The sequence below is a fragment of the Ascaphus truei genome, chromosome 6 (genome assembly GCF_040206685.1).
Source record: "Ascaphus truei isolate aAscTru1 chromosome 6, aAscTru1.hap1, whole genome shotgun sequence".
Taxonomy (NCBI): domain Eukaryota; kingdom Metazoa; phylum Chordata; class Amphibia; order Anura; family Ascaphidae; genus Ascaphus; species Ascaphus truei.
The window spans coordinates 121792218-121814364 of record NC_134488.1 but is presented as its reverse complement, the minus strand read 5'-3'; the positions used below and the strand labels follow the sequence as shown (position 1 = coordinate 121814364).

Here is a 22147-nt window from a genome sequence, read left to right as displayed (position 1 = left end):
TCTGTGTCAGAGTTTTGCAGTTGAGCAACAGAGGAAAGGGCGGATCTTGGTAATATTGCAGAGGAAAAAACAACATTTTTTTGCTACCTTTTGAATGTGATAAGTTAATTAGAATGTAATTGAGTTAATCAACCTGTCTGAATGAGGAAGTGTTTTAAAAGACACAGGAAGCTGCTATGCTGAGAGACTGTTTTCCCCAGAGAAGGGGGAGATAGAAGTGCTCCCAAGCTGCGGAAGCTGTTACAGAGGAGATCTCTGGGCTCAAGGTGGGGCTGAATTCCCCTAGGAAGAAAGGATGCAAGGCCATGCTGAAGCAGTGACGTCTGCTCCAAAGGACTGACAGATAAGCAAAAACACTTTATTGTTGTATGCAGAGACTGTGTTACCATGTTCCATATGCCAGGGCATCTTTGAGAAAGTCACTAACTGTGATGAAATGCATAGGACATGTGACGTCATCACGAAGTGATGCACGGATGACAGGCGGGGCTTTCGCTCAGGACTGAGGCTTGGAACACACTCCAGGAAGCACCACACATTCCGGCTACCCCTCTCTACTCCTCCCCACTCCTCGTGGCGCCGTCATCACTCGCGGCCAGCTGAACATTGTTCTCGTCACCTGGACATTCTGTGGCACATTTGTGAGGAGGTAACTTTGGTTTTTAGGGGCGCAACACATTGTGTTACTTATAGCCGGTGGGATCAGTGTTGTGGTGCAGCTGGGACTACTTCCATTGCAAGATTACTCTGGGGATTGTGTGAGACCTACCATTCATCAGTTACCATAATTTTCATCTGGTGAATGTGACCCCATGTTCCTGGCAACCTGCCTGACTGTCCATATACCAGCGTCCATCAGCTGTCACAGATTGTCTCAACTGAATGTGTTTTTTACCCACCATGTGAGTATAGGTCCGGTTGGCTACTCCATGTTTAAGTAAAGATTTTTATTTTGCAGTATTATGCTATGGAGCTGGCGCTTCTCTTCTTTTGTTTTTTTGTAGGTGTTTGTGATCAGGCAAGATCACAGAAAGAAGCTTGTCCTGCTCCATACAGACTGTTCCCTGAACTGGACTTTCCATCAGTTTTATCCACGTGATTGGTTTTATATTATTATTGTTGGGTCTGCACTGCACTCACTTTATTTAATCCATTAACATCACATATCAGTCACAATACACATACTCACACTTATTAGCACTACTCTTTGTTTGTGTTAGTATATATATATATATATATATACATACATAGAGAGAGAGAGAGAGAGAGAGAGAGGGCTGAACCCCGTTATAATGCAGTGCTTGGGTTCCACATAATGCATTATATTGGGGATCGCGGGGAAAGAAATGGCCACCGTGATCAGGGGTTCCACGTCCTCCGGAGGGGGAGAGCTGGGACAACACTCCCAGCTGTCCCAGACACCCCACGCTGCCCCCATTACGCTCTGATCTCTCCTGCCCCTATACCGCCCCACCCCCTCCCGGTCTCCCTTCTGGAGCCTGCAGCTGTGTGTGTGTGTCTCTCTCTCTGTGTGTATTTCTCCCCGTGTGTGTCTTGTACCTCCTCATCTGGAGTTAGAAGAGTCTTCTCCGAGGTCCAGGAATTCAGTGCTGCCAATCTCCCCTTCCTTGGTGCGACCCTCCGATCGGGTTAAAAGACAGGTCGGAGCTGTGGGTGTGTGCTGGGGGGGAGGGGGGTTTGTATTGGATGCCGTGTTCCTGGGCACACATCTGCCACATTACTGCAAAGCATCTGCCTCCAAGCTCTTCTGGTAGCCGGACTGGTGTTATCCCTGAGACACATACATGGTATATAAAATAACTAATGCGCAATAGAGTGCTTTGCACTAAAACCAGGAATGACCCAGTGAAAGTGATGTGCTAGTGATTAGGTGAACAAATCACTCACATAAACATCTGCAGAATGATGGTCTGATCACGTGAATCTCTCTCTTAAAAGACACATGGAGAGTACATAGCATAATACAGTTTAATGCACAAACAAATGGATTGAAATTGGGAAAAGGCACACTCACATTCTCCCAAAAGGTAAATCGCAATGAGTGCTTTAAAGGGCACACTCTCGCCACTCTGAGACATCCGAAGAGCTCTGGAACAGGAAAGGTGACGGTGTGAGTCCCCGCTATCCGCCTAGATCCTCCGATCAGTGTTGTGAAGTTGCGGCCATCGGCACTTCCGCATCTGCGTGCGCAGCAGGTGCGGTGGCTCACGAGTGACAGGGCTTTTCCTTGCCAGCTACGGAATCTTCAGAGGGACAAAAAACACACCACATTACATACATGGTATAACCTGGTAACACAGAACAGGTGCTCACCAACATAACACGAAAGAATCAGAGAAGCAGGAGAGCCACTCACGCACACTGATATATGGGCATTGCATTGAACCCCTTCAGTGCTGCATAGAAAGGGGCAAAGAGAAGAAACAAGCAAGTTTCAATCGGGTGAGGAGAAAAAAACACAAGCAAGCACTAGTCTGAGACATGAGATGAACACGCAGGAGATTCCTTTAACATCCTTTTTGGGGATAAATTCCACCTTGATTACCAACTTCAGTGAAAAAAAATTCTTACAACACAGGTGATGACACCTTAACGCCCATTTATGTGCAGGAGATGTATGGAGTTGTGTGGCTCTGTGAAGCACCTCATTGTAAATATGACCCAGATCCTTCAGCTACAAGTCTCCCAGCTCTATCTCTATTACATAATGGTTTAAAGGTGTGTGTGTGCCTCCCCATGTGTGTGTGTGTATCTCCCCGTTTGTGTGTCTCTCCCTGTGTGTGTTTCTCTCCCACGTCTGTTAGCAATAAAGCATTGAATATTTTTATTTAAAAAATCAAATTCAATGAAGCGTAGCTTTTTAAAAATGGGAGCCACGTTCAGACCGCGTTATAAGTGGATCCGTGTTGTAGCAGATCGCGTTATACCGGGGTTGAGCTGTGTATATATATGCGTGCGCTCTATGTTGTTTTTTTTATATATAGATATATATATATGTGTGTGTATTTAAAACAAATCATAAAATGACAGCGTCATATTAAGTGTAAAGAATCCATTTTTAATCCTAACCCATAATAAAGATGTTAGTAGAGTGAGTGTAGTGCTCAACAATTAGACCTGGTTCCATCTGTAGAGAATATAGGAATGAGTATCCAGATGAAGATGGAGTGTCCACCGTCTAACAATATAATTGAGCTGGAGGGGACAAATGTCTAGTGGAGTCCACATGACACCCACATCAATTGACACTTCAATAAACACCCAACCAGAATGTAGATGTATGTGAAATAATGTCCTTTGTGTACAGAATATATCATAAGGCACTGCGGCTCTTTACCCGTACACTCCAAGGGACACTCCCATCGTCTGTGGCGTGCAGTCCATCCAGGTGTAGATTCAGAATTGTAGTAGATGTAGATAGAGCACAGCCAGGGAAATCCTGCTTCTGGTATCCAGAGAAAGGAAAAAAACACCTTGATAAAGTGCTGTTGCATGAAACGCGTAGGTGCGTTCATGTAGTCCGTTTTTATTGTATCTCTAGCTTGCATTAAATTGATCACTTATTTAGTTTGGAGTTGCCTGGCTATTTGTTTCCTTCTCTGGATACCAGAAGCAGGATTTCCCTGGCTGTGCTCTATCTACTGTACATTTACTACAATTCCCAATAATAAAGGTGTGAAGGACCCACTGTTAGTATGTGCGCCGGATGAAAACAAACCACATAAAACAAACAAACAAACAACATATATGACAAGGAAAAACGGGACTGGAAAAAGGAAATGGCAACACAAGGAAAAAGGTAGGGAAAAGGGGATGCCAGAAAACCTTTAAAAATTAAAAACACTGGAACTCCCGAACAGCCATCCGCACCTTCCTTGATACTTCTAAAAAACATAAAGGGACAGCGCGGGCTCCATAGTGTAAATAGTAAAAGGTTTTATTAACACAAACAAAAATCAGGTCACTCAGAGCAATTTTGTAGAACATGAGCATTGGACATACGCACAACATATATATTGTTTCACTGGATATACAGTATATTATATAATTCTAGGATATTTTATTTTATTGTTACTTTTTTATGCTCTTAATAAATAAATAAATAATTTTATTGTTTTTACATAAGTATATTTACATTTATCTGTGACTTTTTATATCTGTCTGCATCCACAGCTTTTTTTTATATTGGTTTTTCTTGTGTTTTATAAACATTGGTAAATATTAGTATCACTTTAAATTATTATTTTTATTTTCGGTAATTTTCATTTTTAGTTAAAATGTTATAGTTTACAATTTTTTGTTTCCTCCTGCCCCAATTCCTTCATTTTTAAACGATTTGCCCCATACCCCCCCCTGACGTCATTCGAAAAGCTCTGTCTGGCAGAGACCGACTCAAAGGGACTCACATCACAATTGTACAAGGAAGTAGTTGATTCTGCGAGCTTTAGACAGCAGCCACCGTCATTTAGAACCCAATGGGAAAGAGACCTGGGAGAGACATTAGAAGATGACGAGTGGAACGCTATATATATGGCCACGGCAAAAAGCTCCATATGTACCACACTAAGGGAGAACGCATATAAGGTCCTAATGCGGTGGTACCTCACCCCAATGAAATTAGCCAAGTTCGTGCCTGGATCCTCCTCACTATGCCCCCGGCAGTGCGGAGGATCGGCCGATCTGTTACATATGCTGTGGTCTTGCCCGCGGATCTCTCCACTATGGGAAGAAATTAGACATTGGATACAGAGAGTCTTCGACCTCACTATTCCCCCAGACCCATGGCTATTCCTCTTGAATAGACCACTAACGGGCCTGTCCAAAGCAAACAATAAACTAATAGCACATTTTGCAATAGCCACACGGAGCGAGATAGCAGCACTATGGAAACGCCCCGAAATTCCAAGTATCCCAAAGATTCGAAATCGATTGTGGTTTATCTGCCAGATGGAAAAGTTGACGAGTCTAGTTAACGACACTGGCACCAATTATCTCAAAGTATGGACGCCTTGGCTGGCGCAGACAAATATCCCCGGGGTTGAGAGGAACACAATTTGGCTGTGATAGATGAAGGTACGTTCTCCTTTAGGAGCGGAAACTCAGCTCACGACAACTACACAGACAAATAGACAGAACGCCTACAGAGGTGTTAAACTGGAGAGGACGCAACCCACAAAGAACCTTACTAGGAGCGGTGAAGAGACCTAGCACGAGTCGATGCTCCTCTTCCGGCCGCACCACCCCTTTACCCCCTTCCTACCCACCTCCTTTTTTTTTTTTTTTTTTTTTTATTATTTTTTTTTTTTTTCTTTATTGATTTTGTGTTTGTCAATTTGAATCAATCGTACTATGTGAATTATGTTATTATCTTTATTGCTAGTCTACCCAAAACAATCCGGTCGAGTAGGGCCCGAAAAACCGGGATATGTCTCACAAGCTGACATACGGTACTGTCTATAGCGGAGATTAACACTAAAAATGAATGTAATGTATACTGTATTCTGTATCACTTGTTTGGAAAAATGCAATAAAATTTAAGTTACAAAAAAAAAAAAATGTTATAGTTTACAATTTTTTGTTTCCTCCTGCCCCAATTCATTTATTTTTAAACGATGTGCCAGTTGTTGTATGTTATACACTTTGCTATGCATTTATTGTTTGTGTATGTGTAGTTTTCCCATCCCAAGCTGATTCACCCACAATCACTCTCATACACTTATTGAGGGTAGTGATTAAATTAATAATTAACTAACCAATTAACTAACCAATTAACTAACCAATTTAACTATATAAGGTCTGAGTACTATCTCATTCCTTAACCTCTGAAGAAGTCACCGTTACTCTAGCGATGAAACGCGTAAGGGTTAAACGCCTTTGGCTGTGCCAGGAACTTGTTTCACTTTTCCTCTGCTACAGTACTACGGAAGAGCTGTGGGAATAGGAGAGTGTATGGGCCGGGGGGCCATTGTGTGGAAAAAATATCACTGGAGGTACCAGGCTGTGGAAGCAGAAGATCGTCACACGCCTCCAGCCAAGAGAATAGAACTCCATACCGGCAGACGAACAACAGGAGACTGGTGCTTATGTCCAATGTGCATGTTCCACCGAATTACTGTAAGTGACCTGATTTTAGCTCGGTTACTATTTACACAATGGAGCCCGTGCTGTCCCTTTATGTATAAAGGGGGCACTGTAACCGAAATATCAGCTGTTGGAAACAATGGCTACAACCCAACGGGGTAGTATACCAAACAGAGAGAGGTGTACAAAGTAGATGAAGTCAGCATACTGATAGCATCAAAAATCAAAGTATGGGGTCAACAAGGACATCGAGGACAATACAAGAATCAACAGCACTAGAACACACTGGATCTTAAGTGTAGTAGAAAAAACTGCGGCTTGAAAATATTGTATTGTATTATATGTCTTTATTTATATAGCGCCAAAAGTGTACTCAGCGCTTCACAAAGAATACAGTACAGGGAATAATAATTATACAATAAGTGCAGCAAAATCAGACAATAGGAAAGGAAATTCCTGCCCCGAAGAGCTTACAATCTAAGAGGTTTAATGGGAAACTTACAGAGACAGTAGTTGAGGGAGCAAGTGCTATAGATGGCAGTGCTTGGTCACAATGGGTGGTAGGAGTGTCTGAGTGTGGGACAATAGCCATGAGTGCAGGCTATTGGGATACTTGATTTGTGGTGTGAGATTTAAGGCTGGTCAGTATTAAATGAAAAGGATAAAACCATATACAGGCAAAGAGATGGCAGGGAGGCATGAGTGAGATCAGGTGTGTATGTCTGGCTTCAGGCTATGGGGAGATCCCCAGCAGCGGTTAGGAGTAGATAGAGGGTGTGAATAGAGGATTTGTGTGGGTGTTTTTTGTTGCGGGGTATAGAAGTTGTTGGGAGAGAGGTGTTTAAATAATGGTGCAGTGGGAACTGGGGATGTTGGAGAGAACAGAGACATTCACAAAGGAGTGAGAAAACAGTAAACAGAAAAAGCAGTAGGGAGGGCATAGTAAGATGCAGGAGGAGAGACTTCACAGGTAATGGAGGATAAAAGTGAACAAATAATCACAGATGTTAAAAGTGAATGTCTCACAGTGGCAAAGTTGTAATGCAGAGTCCAGATCTTCCTCCAATCTTCACCTCCAATTTCAACTCCAATGTTAACTCATGTAGACACTTTAGATATGACACTTAAGATGTGACTCGTTTGATGTTACACAGCCATATGGCTCACAGCCAAGTTACACTGACTTAAGTACCCTAATCACATGCATTTGACTAACACTTAAGGGAGGAGTTTGCCTAATCAACTCAGACATACCAAATAGTTAATTAGATGATCAATTCTGTCTCAATTGATTGGAGTCAGCACACAGACACATACCAAATAGTTAGATGATCAATTCTCTCTCAATGTTAGCGGTCGCGTGAGGCTCCGCTATGTCTGCACTGAGTTCCCCAATGGGCGGGCGGGCAGGCGCGGGCTTTCCACTGCGCATCCCTTCTGTCCCCTGGGGCCCACACGGGCAGGGGGAGGGGAGCAGGGAAGAGGGGCTGGGCGGCAGATTTCTCTTTTGGCTGCAAAAGAATGTTGTGGTGGGGTATACCCCTCGGCCATTGCGTGTGTAGCGGACTTTAACTAATTGTGTACTGGCATTCATCTCATGAAATGGTTGGGTGGTATTTCACATGGAACCCAAATGTAATTAGTATAATAAAATAAAATAAAAACGTTTTCCCCGCTTCTTGTGTGACGCCGTGGCGGACTGGCGGAGGTACACTCCCCTCCCCGGTCCCCACATGGTGCTCCCTCCCTTCCCGGTCTGCGCATGCCTGCAGTTGTTCTCTCCACCACCCCCCTCCCCCCCCAGGGTTACCGTGGGCGGCCGTTTGGGGAGAGGGGGGGAGATGTATACTGTGTATGTGTATAGGCCAATGTAGATGTGTGTATATATATGTATAGGCCCTTGTAGATGCGTATGTGTATAGGCACGTGTAGATGTGTATAGGTGTATAGGCACATGTAGAGGTGTATGGGTATAAGCACATGTAGTTGGGTATAGGCACATGTAGATGTATATATGTGTATGTTGATCAGCGTTAATAGATAAGCTGTTTTAATAGTTAGGTTGTTACTAGTGGATTTTATTGCATGGTCTGGTTAAGCGGAAGTTGTGTTGCTGCGAGCGTAGGGGACACGAAGTCAGCGGTTCGAAATATTATATGCACCGGGCATTCAAAGTAGCTGGAGCAGCAGTGGTTAGTGTCTGCAGGTCGTCTCATTAATTCAAAGTATTTATTGACAAAGCAACACGTTCATAGTGATAAAGTTGTCTTTCTTTTTTTAAATTACTTATGTTGCTGTTTGTAAACTCACAAACAGGGTTCATTTGATAATGAGAAGTTTATTAATACATAGTATGATCATACAAAAAAAGTCAGTAGTGTCCAAACCGGGTTTTTATACATTTTTGATTCCTTTGTTCAAAATATGTTACCAGGCAGATTTTACTAACCACTCCTTAATTCTTAAACCAATCATTTTAAAGATAATTAAAATCGGGTTAGAACTGGCTTAAAACAGCTCTGTATAGGAACAAAACACTTATTGTTTCAGGAATGTGGGCGCTACTTTCGACACAGTCGTAAATCTACTTAGAGCAAAACACATTCATGCCACACACTCACTTCTACACACAAAATGGAAACTGAAAAAAAAACAGACAAAATGGAAACAGAACATTGCATTCAATCCTTCTCCAGAGACCCCCCACCCCATTTCAGCAATATTACTTCATCTGTCCCTGCTCTTATACTTTTAAAAATCTTCAGAGAGAAATGTATAGCTTTATTCTTGGAAAACACTGCATCCTTCCCTGGTAGAGGGTTTTTCCTTGATGTACCCTTGGTCCGGATCCTCAATTCCTTGGAGTCTTACCCACTCCATATCCATTCACAATTGTCTTTCTCTCTCCTGATAAGCATTTATTTGTCATTGGATCACATCAGGAAGGTATTGTTACATGAGAGGTTTATGTCTATTCTCATATATATCTCTTCTTGGAGGGGCATGGAGGGAATGACTTGAGAGGTCAGCTTGTTGATCAATCCTTTAACGCAAAAGATAACATTGAATATGACAATAAACACACATATAATCAGTCCTTGCACCAGTTTCGCTCCCAGTGATCTAAATCATGTGCCTAGTCCCAAGTCCCATCTAGATTTTATTTTCAAAGAGTCTTCCAATTTTGACATTAATTGTTATACTTAGTGTATCATAGGTAATATTAGCTGTATTGACAGATACATAAATACAACACTCTTCTCCCACCACAGCACAAACATTTCTGCTCTTACAGTTACATTCGTTTTACAGTACCAGATTAGGAATAAAATCTCCTGAGCTATTATAACAATATTGTAATTGTCCAGTAGTATTGAAAAGATCACAATACATAGCGTACTTGCATTTAGATGTGCCTAAATATATTATAACCCCTCACATACTGCATTTTACAGCAAAATATTTCCTTGCATCTGTAAATGGACGGAAATCTCCAACAGAATAAGTATAATTTTCACACATCCTATCTCTCTGATCTTTCGTTAGATGTGAATATATGTACGCATCTTCTGAATAGATATACAGTACTATATTGAGGGGTCTATCTAATTGTAACTTATATAAAATCATTGCCAGTTCAGCTCTTCTATATAAATGGTTCTAAACACATTGAATCTTGACATAGCCTTTAATATTAATAGGTATGAGTATATAACTCACTCTTCCTGCAGCACCTAAAAATTTATGTAGACATATAACTAAATATAATATTAATACTGAGGACACCCTATATACTAAATTTAACAACACATTTCTCTCCTCTGCTATCCCCAGCTGTCCTAACACACATAGATATAATAGAATTTGTACCCCTTTCATCTTCATCCCCTTATGCTTAGTTACCAGATAAAAAATAATAATAACAATAATACTACAAATAACCCCTAATAATAACACAACCAGTATCCACTGATCTCTTTGGTAGTTTCCGGTCAGAATCCTAAACTATATGTAAGTATCTAAAATATAAAAACATAGAAAAAAATATAAGGTTAATAAACAATAATTCAGTTATAATGAATATGACGATTTAAAGTTCTTATTCTTTTGATTCTTCAAACATAAAAAACTTGTATAAACGTCTTTTAGTTCTTTAAAAACTTGTGTAAATGTCTTTTGGTTCTTTAAAGCCTTGTATAAATGGGTCCTTGATGGGGGAGACCACTTTACAATGAGTCACATGGACCCACGAGGTGAGCTCCGCAACCTTGACAGTTGTATTGGTTATAAGCAATACTTGCTTAGGGCCCTTCCCCCTGGGCTGTAATGCATATTTTCTTTTAAACAATGTAACCATCCCCCAGTTTCCAAGCTTGAGTAGGTGCACTTTCAGGTTCTTGAATATAATCTGTACAACTTTGACCTGTAACTTTGACGGAGAGACTGCAAACATTTTATTAGTTGCATACAATTCTTGCTAATTGTTTCATTATAAATAACATGGTCCTTAATAATTAGTTCCTTTGAACTACTGATACTTCCCAAAAGTGTCTCATAGGGAGATAATTTATGTTCCTCTGTCTGAGTAAATATTATTTAATAATCTATACCTAGAAATAAATTCTTTTAACAATTTCTTTACCACTGTCTTAGCGTCCGCATATAGACAGGGGCAGATCTTAACCCAGTCTAAAAAAACACAAATCATAATAATACTGTACATATTGAAAATACAAACTCCTGGGTAACTCAATAAAGTCAATCTATAGATTACCAAAAGAGCCTCATGGGCAAAAAATAATTTATCTGTGAGGGCTTGATAGCTTTGGCTACTTTATATTAGCTGCAGATGTATCCCTTCTCTTGTTCACATATAACCCATGTACGTACTATGTGAACAGTATATAACATTAAAAACAATAGGAAGACCGGGAGACTATTGAGTACTGTCCATACATATATATCCTTATGAGTAGCCCCCCATGATTCCCACCAAATAGCTTCCTAATACAAAAACATCTTGGAAATAGGGTCTTTAAAATGTATATGTGCAGCGATTTTAACAATAGCTACTGCTTATGGTAAAAATAAAACCTGTAGTAGATCTTTAACATATACTATATAGCATAGGCAATAGGGAAACCTTTAGATATAAAAACACCGAAACTTTAGTTAGGAGATTTGCGTTTAAAACCTCATGCTGGGAACAAACATAATTTGACATTAAATTATTCTGCTGTATCTCTCCGACACGAACCATCAGAATAAAAAATAAAATCTGAAATTCTCAGAGACACATTCTTTAAAATGAGAAATTATAGATGAGGATTCAAAGTGACACACCTTTGGAGAGAAAATAGTAAAAAGTTATAAAATGTGTCACATATTCAGTTATATTTACAGTAGAAAAATAATTTCGTATCGAACTCCAAACTAATTCCCTGTACTGTATTCTTTGTGAAGTACTGAGCACACTTCTGACGCTATACACATAAAAACATACACACTCAGTATTACTTATTTTTATAACACAATAAAAATATGTTTGTGTAAATATTTATACCTAGTAACACACTCTTTGCATCACTGCAACACTGGCTAACACGTTTAAAACACTACTCTTGTATATATGTATATTAAATTATACTACATATTAATCCTAAACATTATACACTATAAACATTCTATACTATAGAGTGAAATATCATACATTTTACTCCATAACATACAATGCCTCTATAGATACTCTGTTAGAACAGAAAAAAACATTTGACTTACTATATTGAGCAGCTCAGAGTTTAAAAAAATGGAGCTTCTCCTAAAGTCCAATGCACGCTAACATTTTCATGGCAACCCAAAAAATAAAAACCCCGGGACATTGTTAACAGTGTGCTTGTAAGCTTTTACCAGCGTCTTAAACAATTCCCAAACAAATCCTAATCAGAACAAATAAAATTGAAATGTATTTACTGGTTACACACAGACAAAAACAAAACCAACAACACACATATTTCTCACTTACCTTATAATAATAAATCAAAATAGTCTGATCCTGCAAACTGTATTAATAAAAAATGTCCTACTCTTTTCTTATCTAAACTAAACTTCTTTTAAAGCTAATTTGAAGCTACGGAGCTTTGAATTAACTTTCGTGTCTGAAATGTATCTCTGCACATTCTTTAAGCTGGAGAAGGGGGCTGCCTGGGTTTCAGGAGAGAGCTCACTGTCTGGCCAGAACAATGAACCCTTTCATTTTAGTATTTATATGTATATATATATATATAGTATTTTATAACAAAGTATATGATAAAAGTGAAAGAAAATGTAAATAAAGCCATAGAAAACTTATTCTGAGGACATAAGGAAAGTACATGGAAACGAGGGGTGTAGGAAAAAAACTACTTGTAGCTCCCTACTCACCCTCACGTAGCCAACTTCTGACTTCTTGACTTCGATTGTGTAGTTGTTTGTCTGGAACGTGACCTGACCCACATAGGAGACACGCATATTTCCTCGATTATCATTCTTGGCCTGGACTGTAAATTTTGGAAGACCCGCCGCAACGTCTCCACAGATCCTGACAAGAGTGTATGTGCAGGTCCCCATAAAGTCATAATATCGCCCATCAAAGGTTTGGTAATGTGGGTCTCCTGATCTAGGACTAACATCTTCTACAGATTATAATGACCACTGACATACCTTTGGGATTCATTTTGTCATGAAATACTTAAGCTTGAGGATAGAATGTATGAACCATAGGTTTCTTGTCCCTATTTAAAAAAAAACATATATTAATAGGGTAGAGAATGCTCTTCTGACAAGAAAATTACTTGGTCAAGAGATTGATTCGGATTGTCGATCTCAGCCACGAGTGCACACATGAATAATACCAACACCTGTTACTATGAGTAAATAAATTTTATTGGTTACTTAGCTTCGGGATCTTACAGCAATCAGGATTCTGCATGATATCCACAACCAAGGGAACCCCATCATTTCTTAGATAATAAATTCTTGGTATGTATATTACTGTGATCACATTTGTATTGCACGAAGAGATGAGCACTGGATATATCCTCAGTCTCATCCACAATTGAGGGTCTGATTAGTTTCTGTGTTGGACACACATGATCACAGGACACATCCAGGCACCCAGCCAACATCCCAGCTATGAGAAGGCCAAGGGGGAGTACAGCTATACCCCAGCTTCTCATAACATACTATTCCAGTTATTTTCCACCCCCTGTTTTCCTGATCACGACAGAAAAGGCAACTAAATTTAAGCATGTCTGTAAGAGACAAAAGTTAACTCATCATGTACTTTGGCCATCAGGAACACAATAAACTCTATTTTCATTACAGTCCACCTCTTGTTCCTGAGGCCTAGGCTAAACTAAATAAAAAAAACTTTGACTAAATATTTGCATGCATGAACCATCAGAGACAGAAACAGACTTCATTTATAACCACCTGCTGTCTCTGAAGGTTCATCTAGCCTATCCATATGCAGGCCTGGTCTTAATTGGTAAAGCTTGTACAGTGTTTTTAGTGGTGCCGGACATGAGACACATCAATAGTTTCCAAATTAATATGCATAATAAACCTCATAACACTATCATGATAAGTATTTGCAGGATCTTTGTACCACATCTCCTAACCAAGCAAACCACCCAGAGTTATCACCTTCTCGTAACTTAACTTGAACATCATGTATTTGAACAATATCATCAGCCTTAAAATTGTCCTGTATATACTGTGGATGCAGCATTCCCTACCTATTAATGCACAGACACCTCCCTTTGCAGCAAGAAGATAGTCTAATGCCATACGATTTTGCAAAGCTACAGCCCTGATTTGTACCTGTTCAATACTTAACTTCTCTATAGCATCAACAGTGGAATTGAGGGCGGTGTCTAATAGATTGGCTAAGGCACCAATACGAGTGTAAACTAAATGTAACTGTAACAGGGTATGTTTCTTTCTACCTGTCTTTCCCCTTGTTATGCAAGTCCCTGCTAGCTGCTGGCAATAACAGGTTAAATCTGTGGGCTTGTTACCCCCTTGTGCTCCTCTTTGATGGACAGAAGTGCGGTGGTGACTCATAGCCTGTGTAAGCCTATCAAGGATAGGTATAGACCAGGAGCCCGTCCCTTCTGCTTCCTGAATGAGAGGCAGAGTCAAAAATAGATTAATCTTGTTCCTGGTTCTGAGGAGAACAAAGCAGAGGGCTGTGAGTCTCTCCCATGGCGGGAGGAGCAGGCCCACTCTCAGTCCTGGGGACTGAGAGAAGATATGACCTGGAAGATTACCTCATACTATTAGGGTCAAGCACCATCCAGAGATTGGAACCCTCTGAACCCTTGCACTGCTGGAAAGATCTGATTCAGTAACTGCTAAATAAAGCCCCTTAGTTAATCATACACCAGCCTGGGTTGAGTCAGTGCATGGTGTGTATGACTGATGTGCTTCAGAGAGGACTGTCTCTGGTACTACCAGAGCCCACTGAAGCTGGAAGCACTGAACACCAAACAGAAAGAACTATAGATGATATCCAAAAGCCTTTCCTGGTCTCCATACCACGGCAGATCAGCTCAGCTCTCCTGACCCTCACAGGTACTCGCACCACACTTTAGTTAGCAGAAGCTGTGTATCTGCCATTGGGGGAGGAGGGGGAAACATTGTTACATAACCCATATGAAGGGAATGCAATACCCACAGCGCCGTGGGATTTGCCTACAAATGAGCTGCGCTTATTCCTTATACGCCCCTGGGGCAAAGTTGGGCTGTGTCAGATGGCAGCACATAGCCAATATAACATAAAATTTGTCTGGTTTCCCATAATAATCTTTTTCAAGGTGTAATTGCCTCCTGACCCTCCCCTCCAGGCCACAATGCACCCTCTTAACTCTGAACACTGTGAGTGGCCTACATGACGTGCTTGGGCACTAACGGTGTTGTAGAAACATAGAGCCCCTTTTGCTGGAATATCAATTTAAGTAAGCCTTGTGTACTATTGATTAGGGAGACAGGAGTCCAAAATAACTGATGATCTTTCCAATTTTCACAATCTTGATTGGTCCACGGAATTCCTACATAGGGATAGCCTGATTCTTGGCTCCTGGAGGTGGCACCTCAGATCCAGCAGTTAGTTTGGTTAGATGAATTGTAGGCAAATGGTGAACAGACGGCGGTCACTGCTCCACTGAAAAAACTCTCCAACCAGGCGTGTAAAACAAAAAAACTTTAATGAATCAAAACGAACAACCTCATGTCAGTGACACTCTGACGCGTTTCGTTCTGGGAACAGAACTTTATCAAAGAGTGCCTTCTACTCCGTACTCCCCCCTGTATATAGACCATAAATGATCCTCACTGGCTGAACAACGTCACGTGTAAACACTTTCTTACTGACTCTCTCCACGTGTCCACACTATACCTACAAAGTTGTAGCATCAGTCCCATGGGGACATCCCTTATTTTTCCTGGTTAGATGAATTGGCATACTGCTGGCATGTGGTCACAAAGATGTTAGTCGACCAAAGGGTGGCTCCTGGATCTGGAATCACTCTGCCAAAAAAAAAAAAACTTTTAGGCAATTGGTATTAATCTGTACGAGGGATGGTATACAGGCCTATGATCCCCACATATGAGTGCTAAACAGGTACTTCCTTGTCCTGCTGCAATTACCTCCCCCCCCCCGCCTTTTCTTCTTTGTCCCAAGATGGATCCAGGACCCAAACCTTAGTTCCCTGTTGTAACTCGGGGTCCCCCGAGTCCACCTGTAAGGCATTAGGATCTGGAACGACTATATTGACTATACCAAGCATGGTGCCTACCTCAATATGTCCATCTACATTTGTTCCAGTCAGCTGTATTTGCCGCTGATATGTATCAGTCACTATCTTTACCTCCACAGTTGCCCACCCCCTAGGCTTTTTGTGGGAATCCAAATGTAAACACTCTCCATTCTGTGGCCACACTTTGTCCCAGCAACACATCTATTCCTAGGAGACCCTTCTCAATAGGTGCGACTACAACAGGTATCCTGAAGGGGGGCCCCTTCCCTATTGCTAGGGTAACAACCCACCGGACTACATTTTTAATGGCTCCTCCTAAACCTTGGGCTGAAATCACTAGGGGTGGGTATAATGGTAACCTCTGCTCCAATGTCTACCAGTGCTAACATTGTTTGACCCTTTGTCTGTGTTCCCCACCAGATTTGTATCTTTACATATGGGCATCTGTCCCTTCTAGTGATACATATCTTTAGGGTCAGGGGAAGGGACACACCAGTCTGTCATAAGGGTTGGGGCACCACCCAGTCTCTGTTGGTCCCTGTGTGTCAGCCTCCCCTCCCCCCCAGCCCCCAAGGATAAATCTCAGTCCTAGTTAGTTCCAGGAGTTCAGGAGTTAATAACTCTGGAGGGGATTAGGGGGTGCAACCAGCGGAGCTAATCTCACCGTCAGTCCTATAAACCTTGGATGCATCTGGTTGTTGGGTAAACTGCTGGTCACTTCTTAACCTCTTCCAGAATATCAGTAAGTCAGATGTGGGGCTGTGATCTGTAGATCTTTCTCATGCCTTCAATAGCTTTATCCACATCCTACGTGTAACTTTGATCTAGGTACGGCCCACGTCATGTTTCCCCCCCTCCCCCCCCTTTTTTCCTCAGTCTGATCTGTCGTGGCCCAGACAGGCAAAGTGGGCCAGGTGTTAGGGGGGGGGGGGGTTCTAAGTCTCCCAATTGTCCCATCAGTGAAGTGGCATCATATACTTTAGCATCTCTCATCAGCCCTCCCAATAGGGATAACAGGGGAGCATTCATAGTGAATGGGGCTGTCTTCAATAACGAGGCTCTCATGCCAGCAGCGAACAGAGCCAGATCGGGTCCCTCCCACTCAGAGCCCTTCAATCCTCCCGCACAACCCAAAACCCGGAGTCTGGTTATACCTTCCCCTACAGTACGCCATGGTTCTGTGGTTTCCAGGTCACTCTGGTTAGGATATGCCTGGGAGACAGAGTCCTGCACTAAGTCCAAGATGCTGAAATTGACAATGTAACCCCTAGCCAGTCACATTATTTGTCTGACCCTGGGATCCACCATTATTGCCCCCATGGCCAGAACCTACTAGATAGAATGCTGCCCCCCCCCCACCTTCTCATCCAAGAGTCTCAGTATCCACAAGTATAGGGATTCCACCGTCCGTTGCCTATAATGTTTTCCCATTTCTGTCAATCCCCTTTGGTTATCGTCTCTCATCCCCTCTGTCTCTATATCCTGTAAGTCCCTAAATACAGTCTGCCTGTCTGCATGATCCTCTCTATCATTTTGCTGTTTTCTGTGTTTAGTAATTATGGGGCCTGCTTGGAGGTTAGGGACTCCCTCTTGGTCATCTAAATCTACCTCCATTTCACTCCCCTCCCCGTCCTCGGACTCAAAGTCCGTGGGGATCCATGTGACCGTCTCCACTACTGGTCGCATGTGGTGGGTCGTACGACCCCTCCTCCCTTTCTGTTGTTGTTTGCCGGTGGCCCTTGTAGCCCTATCAACACATTTTTTCTCCATGCTCTCGGCACGCCGAACTGCCATTCTTAGACATTCATTTGTCACATTAATCTGACCTTTGAAGAGCCTGGACCTCGGACCGTCTTGCATCCACTTCACATTGCAACTCGCACACTACCTGTAGCAAGATCAAACCCACATGGCTTGCAGCCTTCCGTTCTTTCTTCCCATACAATGATATATCTAATCTTTTTGCCATGTCACTTAGGGGACACCCACTCTCCGGGTGTATTGGAAGCCCATGTTTACTCAGTTCCTGAACTGCAGATATCCATGTATCTGATATTCAGCCAGGCAGTTTGACATGGACGCTCCCCCCCTTTTTAGTAAAAATACCCAGCTCACTAAACATTTTGCAACACAATAGCACACTATTGCAACAAAGAAAGCAACCCCAGGCCCAATACAATTATTCCCATGCACTCGAGATAAGATAGACAATGCCGTCCTCATCGCCAAATGTTCTGACAAGAAAATTACTTGTTCAAGAGATTGATTCGGATTGTTGATCTCAGCCACGAGTGCACACATGAATAATTCCAACACCTGTTACTATGAGTAAATATATTTTATTGGTTACTTAGCTTCGGGATCTTACAGCAATCATGATTCTGCACGATATCCACAACCAAGGGAACCCCATAATTTCTTAGATAATAAATGCTTGGTAAGTATATTACTGTGATCACGTTTGTATTGCACGAAGAGCTGAGCACTAGGTATATCCTCAGTCTCATCCACAATCGGGGGTCTGATTAGTTTCTGTGTTGGACACACGCGATCACAGGACACATCCAGGCACCCAGCCAACATCCCAGCTATGAGAAGGCCAAGGGGGAGTACAGCTATACCCCAGCTTCTCATAACATACTATTCCAGTTATTTTCCACCCCTTGTTTTCCTGATCACAGCAGAAAAAGCAACTACATTTAAGCAAGTTTGTAAGAGACAAAAGTTAACTCATCATGTACCTTGGCCATCAGGAACACAATAAACTCCATTCTCATGACAAATGCCTAGAAGAAAGTGTAAAGAAATGCCTCCATGGGGAAATATAGTTTGTGATTTTAATGGATAAAATAATGATTAAAATACACTCACACAGTGCATAAGAGCATTAAACATGTATAAACCACACTACCACTGGCTCCTCAGTCCTATGCCTCCCCTCCAATGCTCCTAATCACTGCTCAATTACCTGCTGATTTAAAAAACCCTCTCCACTGCCTCCCGCGAGCTTGAGGGAATCTCCTGCAGTCCAGTGGAGATGTTCCAAGTGTGGCGAGCGATGCGGAGCGTGATAACATCAGGTGGGAGCGTAACCAGAGCCGAGACCGGTAGCAGGGGGTTCCTCCATGCGTTTTGCTAGAACACAGCAAGCTTCTTCAGGGATGTAATGTATCTTACATCCCTGAAGAAGCTTGCTGTGCTCTAGCGAAACGCGTAGGAGGAGAGGAGAAGGACAAGTCACTTTGCTGGTTACACCCCCACCAGACGTCATCACGCACCTCATCGCTCGCATGGCTCGGGACATCTAGGCGACTGCAGGAGATCCCTCAAGCTCACGGGATGCCATGCAGAGGGAGTTTTAAATCAGAAAGTAATTGAGCAGCGATTAGGAGCATTGGAGGGGAGGCATAAGACTGAGGAGCGGGAGATGGAGTGGTTTATTCATGTTTATTTCTCTTATGCACGATGTGAGTGCATTTGAATCATAATTTTATCTATTAAAATCACCAAATATTTTTCACCATGGAGGCATTTATTTGCACTTTGTTCTAGGAATTCTTTACTTCATCATTCTTGGGGTCAAGGATTAACCCTATGTAAAGCAACAGGAGCCTGGTTCAGCAATTACTTAAAGTGAATTTTCCAGTTTTCACCCACAACTTTTTTTCAACGTTTGTTTTTCCTACTGCTTCCTGTTGTTTTTCTTTATATTATTTTACCTGTATTCAATTTATTATTACATCTGTTTTATAATAGTTTATATATATATATATATATATTGGTTTCAACACCATTAACTGTGATTCTAATATCCACAAGAGATTTCTCTGAGCGCACTATGTGGGTTGTTTTATTTTTATCATATATTAATAGGGGACAGATTTGATGATTCCCTGTATATGAAAAAGAACAGATGGGTGGGCTATAGGTCCCTTCAGTCTATGTAAGTCTGTTTACTTCTGTGAACAGACAATAAATTACAAATACGTTATTTCCATGGAACTCAACTTATAGCTCAGAAATTCTGAAATGTGCTCCATTATTACTAATTGGAGGAACGTAATTAAAAGGAAGGTGATAGGGTGATCTGTGGTGAACAGAAACATGAAAATAGGAAAATATGCATTTTTTCTCATTTAGAGAGGTGATATATTACCAAAGCTCATTCCTTTATCTACACGTACCGTACCTTTGACACACGCAGCCGGGGAGCCATAACTGAACTTGGAACCAATTCCCACGCTCTGCAGACCAAATGGTGTAGTGGGGTGTTCTACTTTGTGGGATTTGAAACTGTTTCCATAGAAATATTCATGCCAAACGTACTCTGTTCCCTGGATTTGACTCCAGTTTGGATATATCAAGGGTCTTCCATCAAAAGTGATTTCACGGATTGAAGAATTCTTGGCTATCATAATGGCATAATTGTTCACATCCCTTTGTCCATAGATATAGTAAGAGGTGCAGTAACTCCCAGTGTCAAGGATATTCATGAGTAATGGCTCATATTTAGACCTTGAGTCTCTTGCACCATTATTGAAAAACGTGACTTGCACAGGAATAATTGCTGTGATGTGCAGAGGCACTTTTAAGATTTCTATCTGTAAAACCTGCCCGGGCACCATGTTCACACGACTGACATTGGTGCCCACAGTATAGGTCACCGCTGTTGAGTCTGATGCAACAACAAAGATAATGTCAAGCGTTTCTTGAAAGGACAATGGAAGTACAAAAAAGTTGGTTCCCCAGCGAGAGACAGGTAATAGTTGTTCGTAGACATGGCTGCACTGAGTGTTCTTCTGGGAACAAGTGTGGCCGCTCAACACAGCCACTGATTTCTGGGATGTCACTCGAGAGCCTGACAGATCATCTGAGCTTAATAGTTGGACTCCTTGGAAAGGTGCTAGATTTACAGACAAAATGCTGTTAGGTTGATACCTGTGGCCATTTAACTGGGCTCTTCCTTTCAAATGAATTTCAACAGATGTTGCTTCTCTAGATGCCACAACTGAAAACACCTTAAAAGTTCCAGGTGGTCCCTCTGGAGGTGTCACCAGGTAGTACTCAATGCCCAAACTGGTCACTGGGTACAAAAGTGATGTGTCTGCACTATTTAACCTATGGTTAAGTGAGAGGACATTGATGGGTTTGTCGGCTGTGATATGGACAGTATTCTTAAAAGTCATACTCCCTCTGATTTCCACCGATGCCGGAAGTGTGACCGAGATGGTGCCACCAGCATTTAGGATGAGGTTTCCGTTGTAAGCATTCCCAAACACAACGACAGTGACAGCTGTATTTTCAGAATGGGCAGTGATCTGAAGCTCATACCTCTCCAGGTTACGGTCAGAGAATGAATTCTGCATAAAAGTGGTGATAAATTCTGTTCCTATGGGACTTGCCCATCCAAAGCCTGTAAAAAGAATGTTTGGTAAATAATCAATAAAGGGTATACAGGCATACCCCGCTTTAAGGACACTCACTTTAAGTAGACTCGCGAGTAAGTACATTTCGCTCAATAGGCAAACAGCAGCTCACGCATGCGCCTGTCAGCACGTCCTAAACAGCAATACTGGCTCCCTACCTGTACTGCAGCTGTGCACAAGCGGGAGACTATAGAGCCTGTTACACATGCGTTATTTACATCAGTTATGCACGTATATGACAATTGCAGTACAGTATGTGCATCAAAAGTGGGAAAAAGGGAGTGCTTCACTGTAAGTACATTTTTACTTTACATACATGCTCCGGTCCCATTGCGTACGTTAATGCGGGGTATGCCTGTATTGATTTATGTATAACATGTTTTACCAGAAAGTAATACATTGAGAGTAACCTCTCGTTTTCAAGTATGTTCTGGGCATAGTTATGATGACAAATAATACATGGTTACAAATACATAGTTACATAAGTGAACAGGGTATACATTATGTACAAGACATTGCATGCACAGTTAAAGATAATATATATTATAGGAGTATGTAACAGTTACAGACCAGATTAAAATGTAAGACACTTTATAAAGTGCTCTGTGTAGCACGAAACATGTTGGTAGGGTAATGCCTTGCCATTTTTCCATTTTTGACCATTAAATATTTTTATGGATAACGCACTTTCCTCCTAATTTTGTGGATATTTCCGGTTGTGCTCTGCCATTTCTTCCTTCTATGGGATCACAGAGTAGCGGTACTTGATCTGTTATATATATATATATATATATATATATATTATATAGATATATATATATA

The 22147-nt window shown here is 41.6% G+C and overlaps 2 protein-coding genes across 3 annotated transcripts in view; both read right to left on the bottom strand.

The window, feature by feature from the left end:
* The window catches only part of LOC142497805 (IgGFc-binding protein-like), a 362065-nt gene that overhangs the window by 197619 nt on the left and 142299 nt on the right, over positions 1 to 22147 (bottom strand). The gene's annotated exons all lie outside the window — the stretch shown is intronic.
* The window catches only part of LOC142497809 (IgGFc-binding protein-like), a 140073-nt gene continuing 130931 nt past the window's right edge, over positions 13006 to 22147 (bottom strand). For both annotated transcript variants that reach the window (XM_075606159.1, XM_075606158.1), the window contains exons 3-4: positions 20089 to 21312; positions 13006 to 15669 (exon numbers count right to left, since the gene is read on the bottom strand). In XM_075606159.1, the coding sequence (XP_075462274.1) occupies positions 15665 to 15669; positions 20089 to 21312 (1229 nt within the window). In that variant the 3' untranslated portion in view covers positions 13006 to 15664. The remainder of the gene's footprint in view (positions 15670 to 20088; positions 21313 to 22147) is intronic.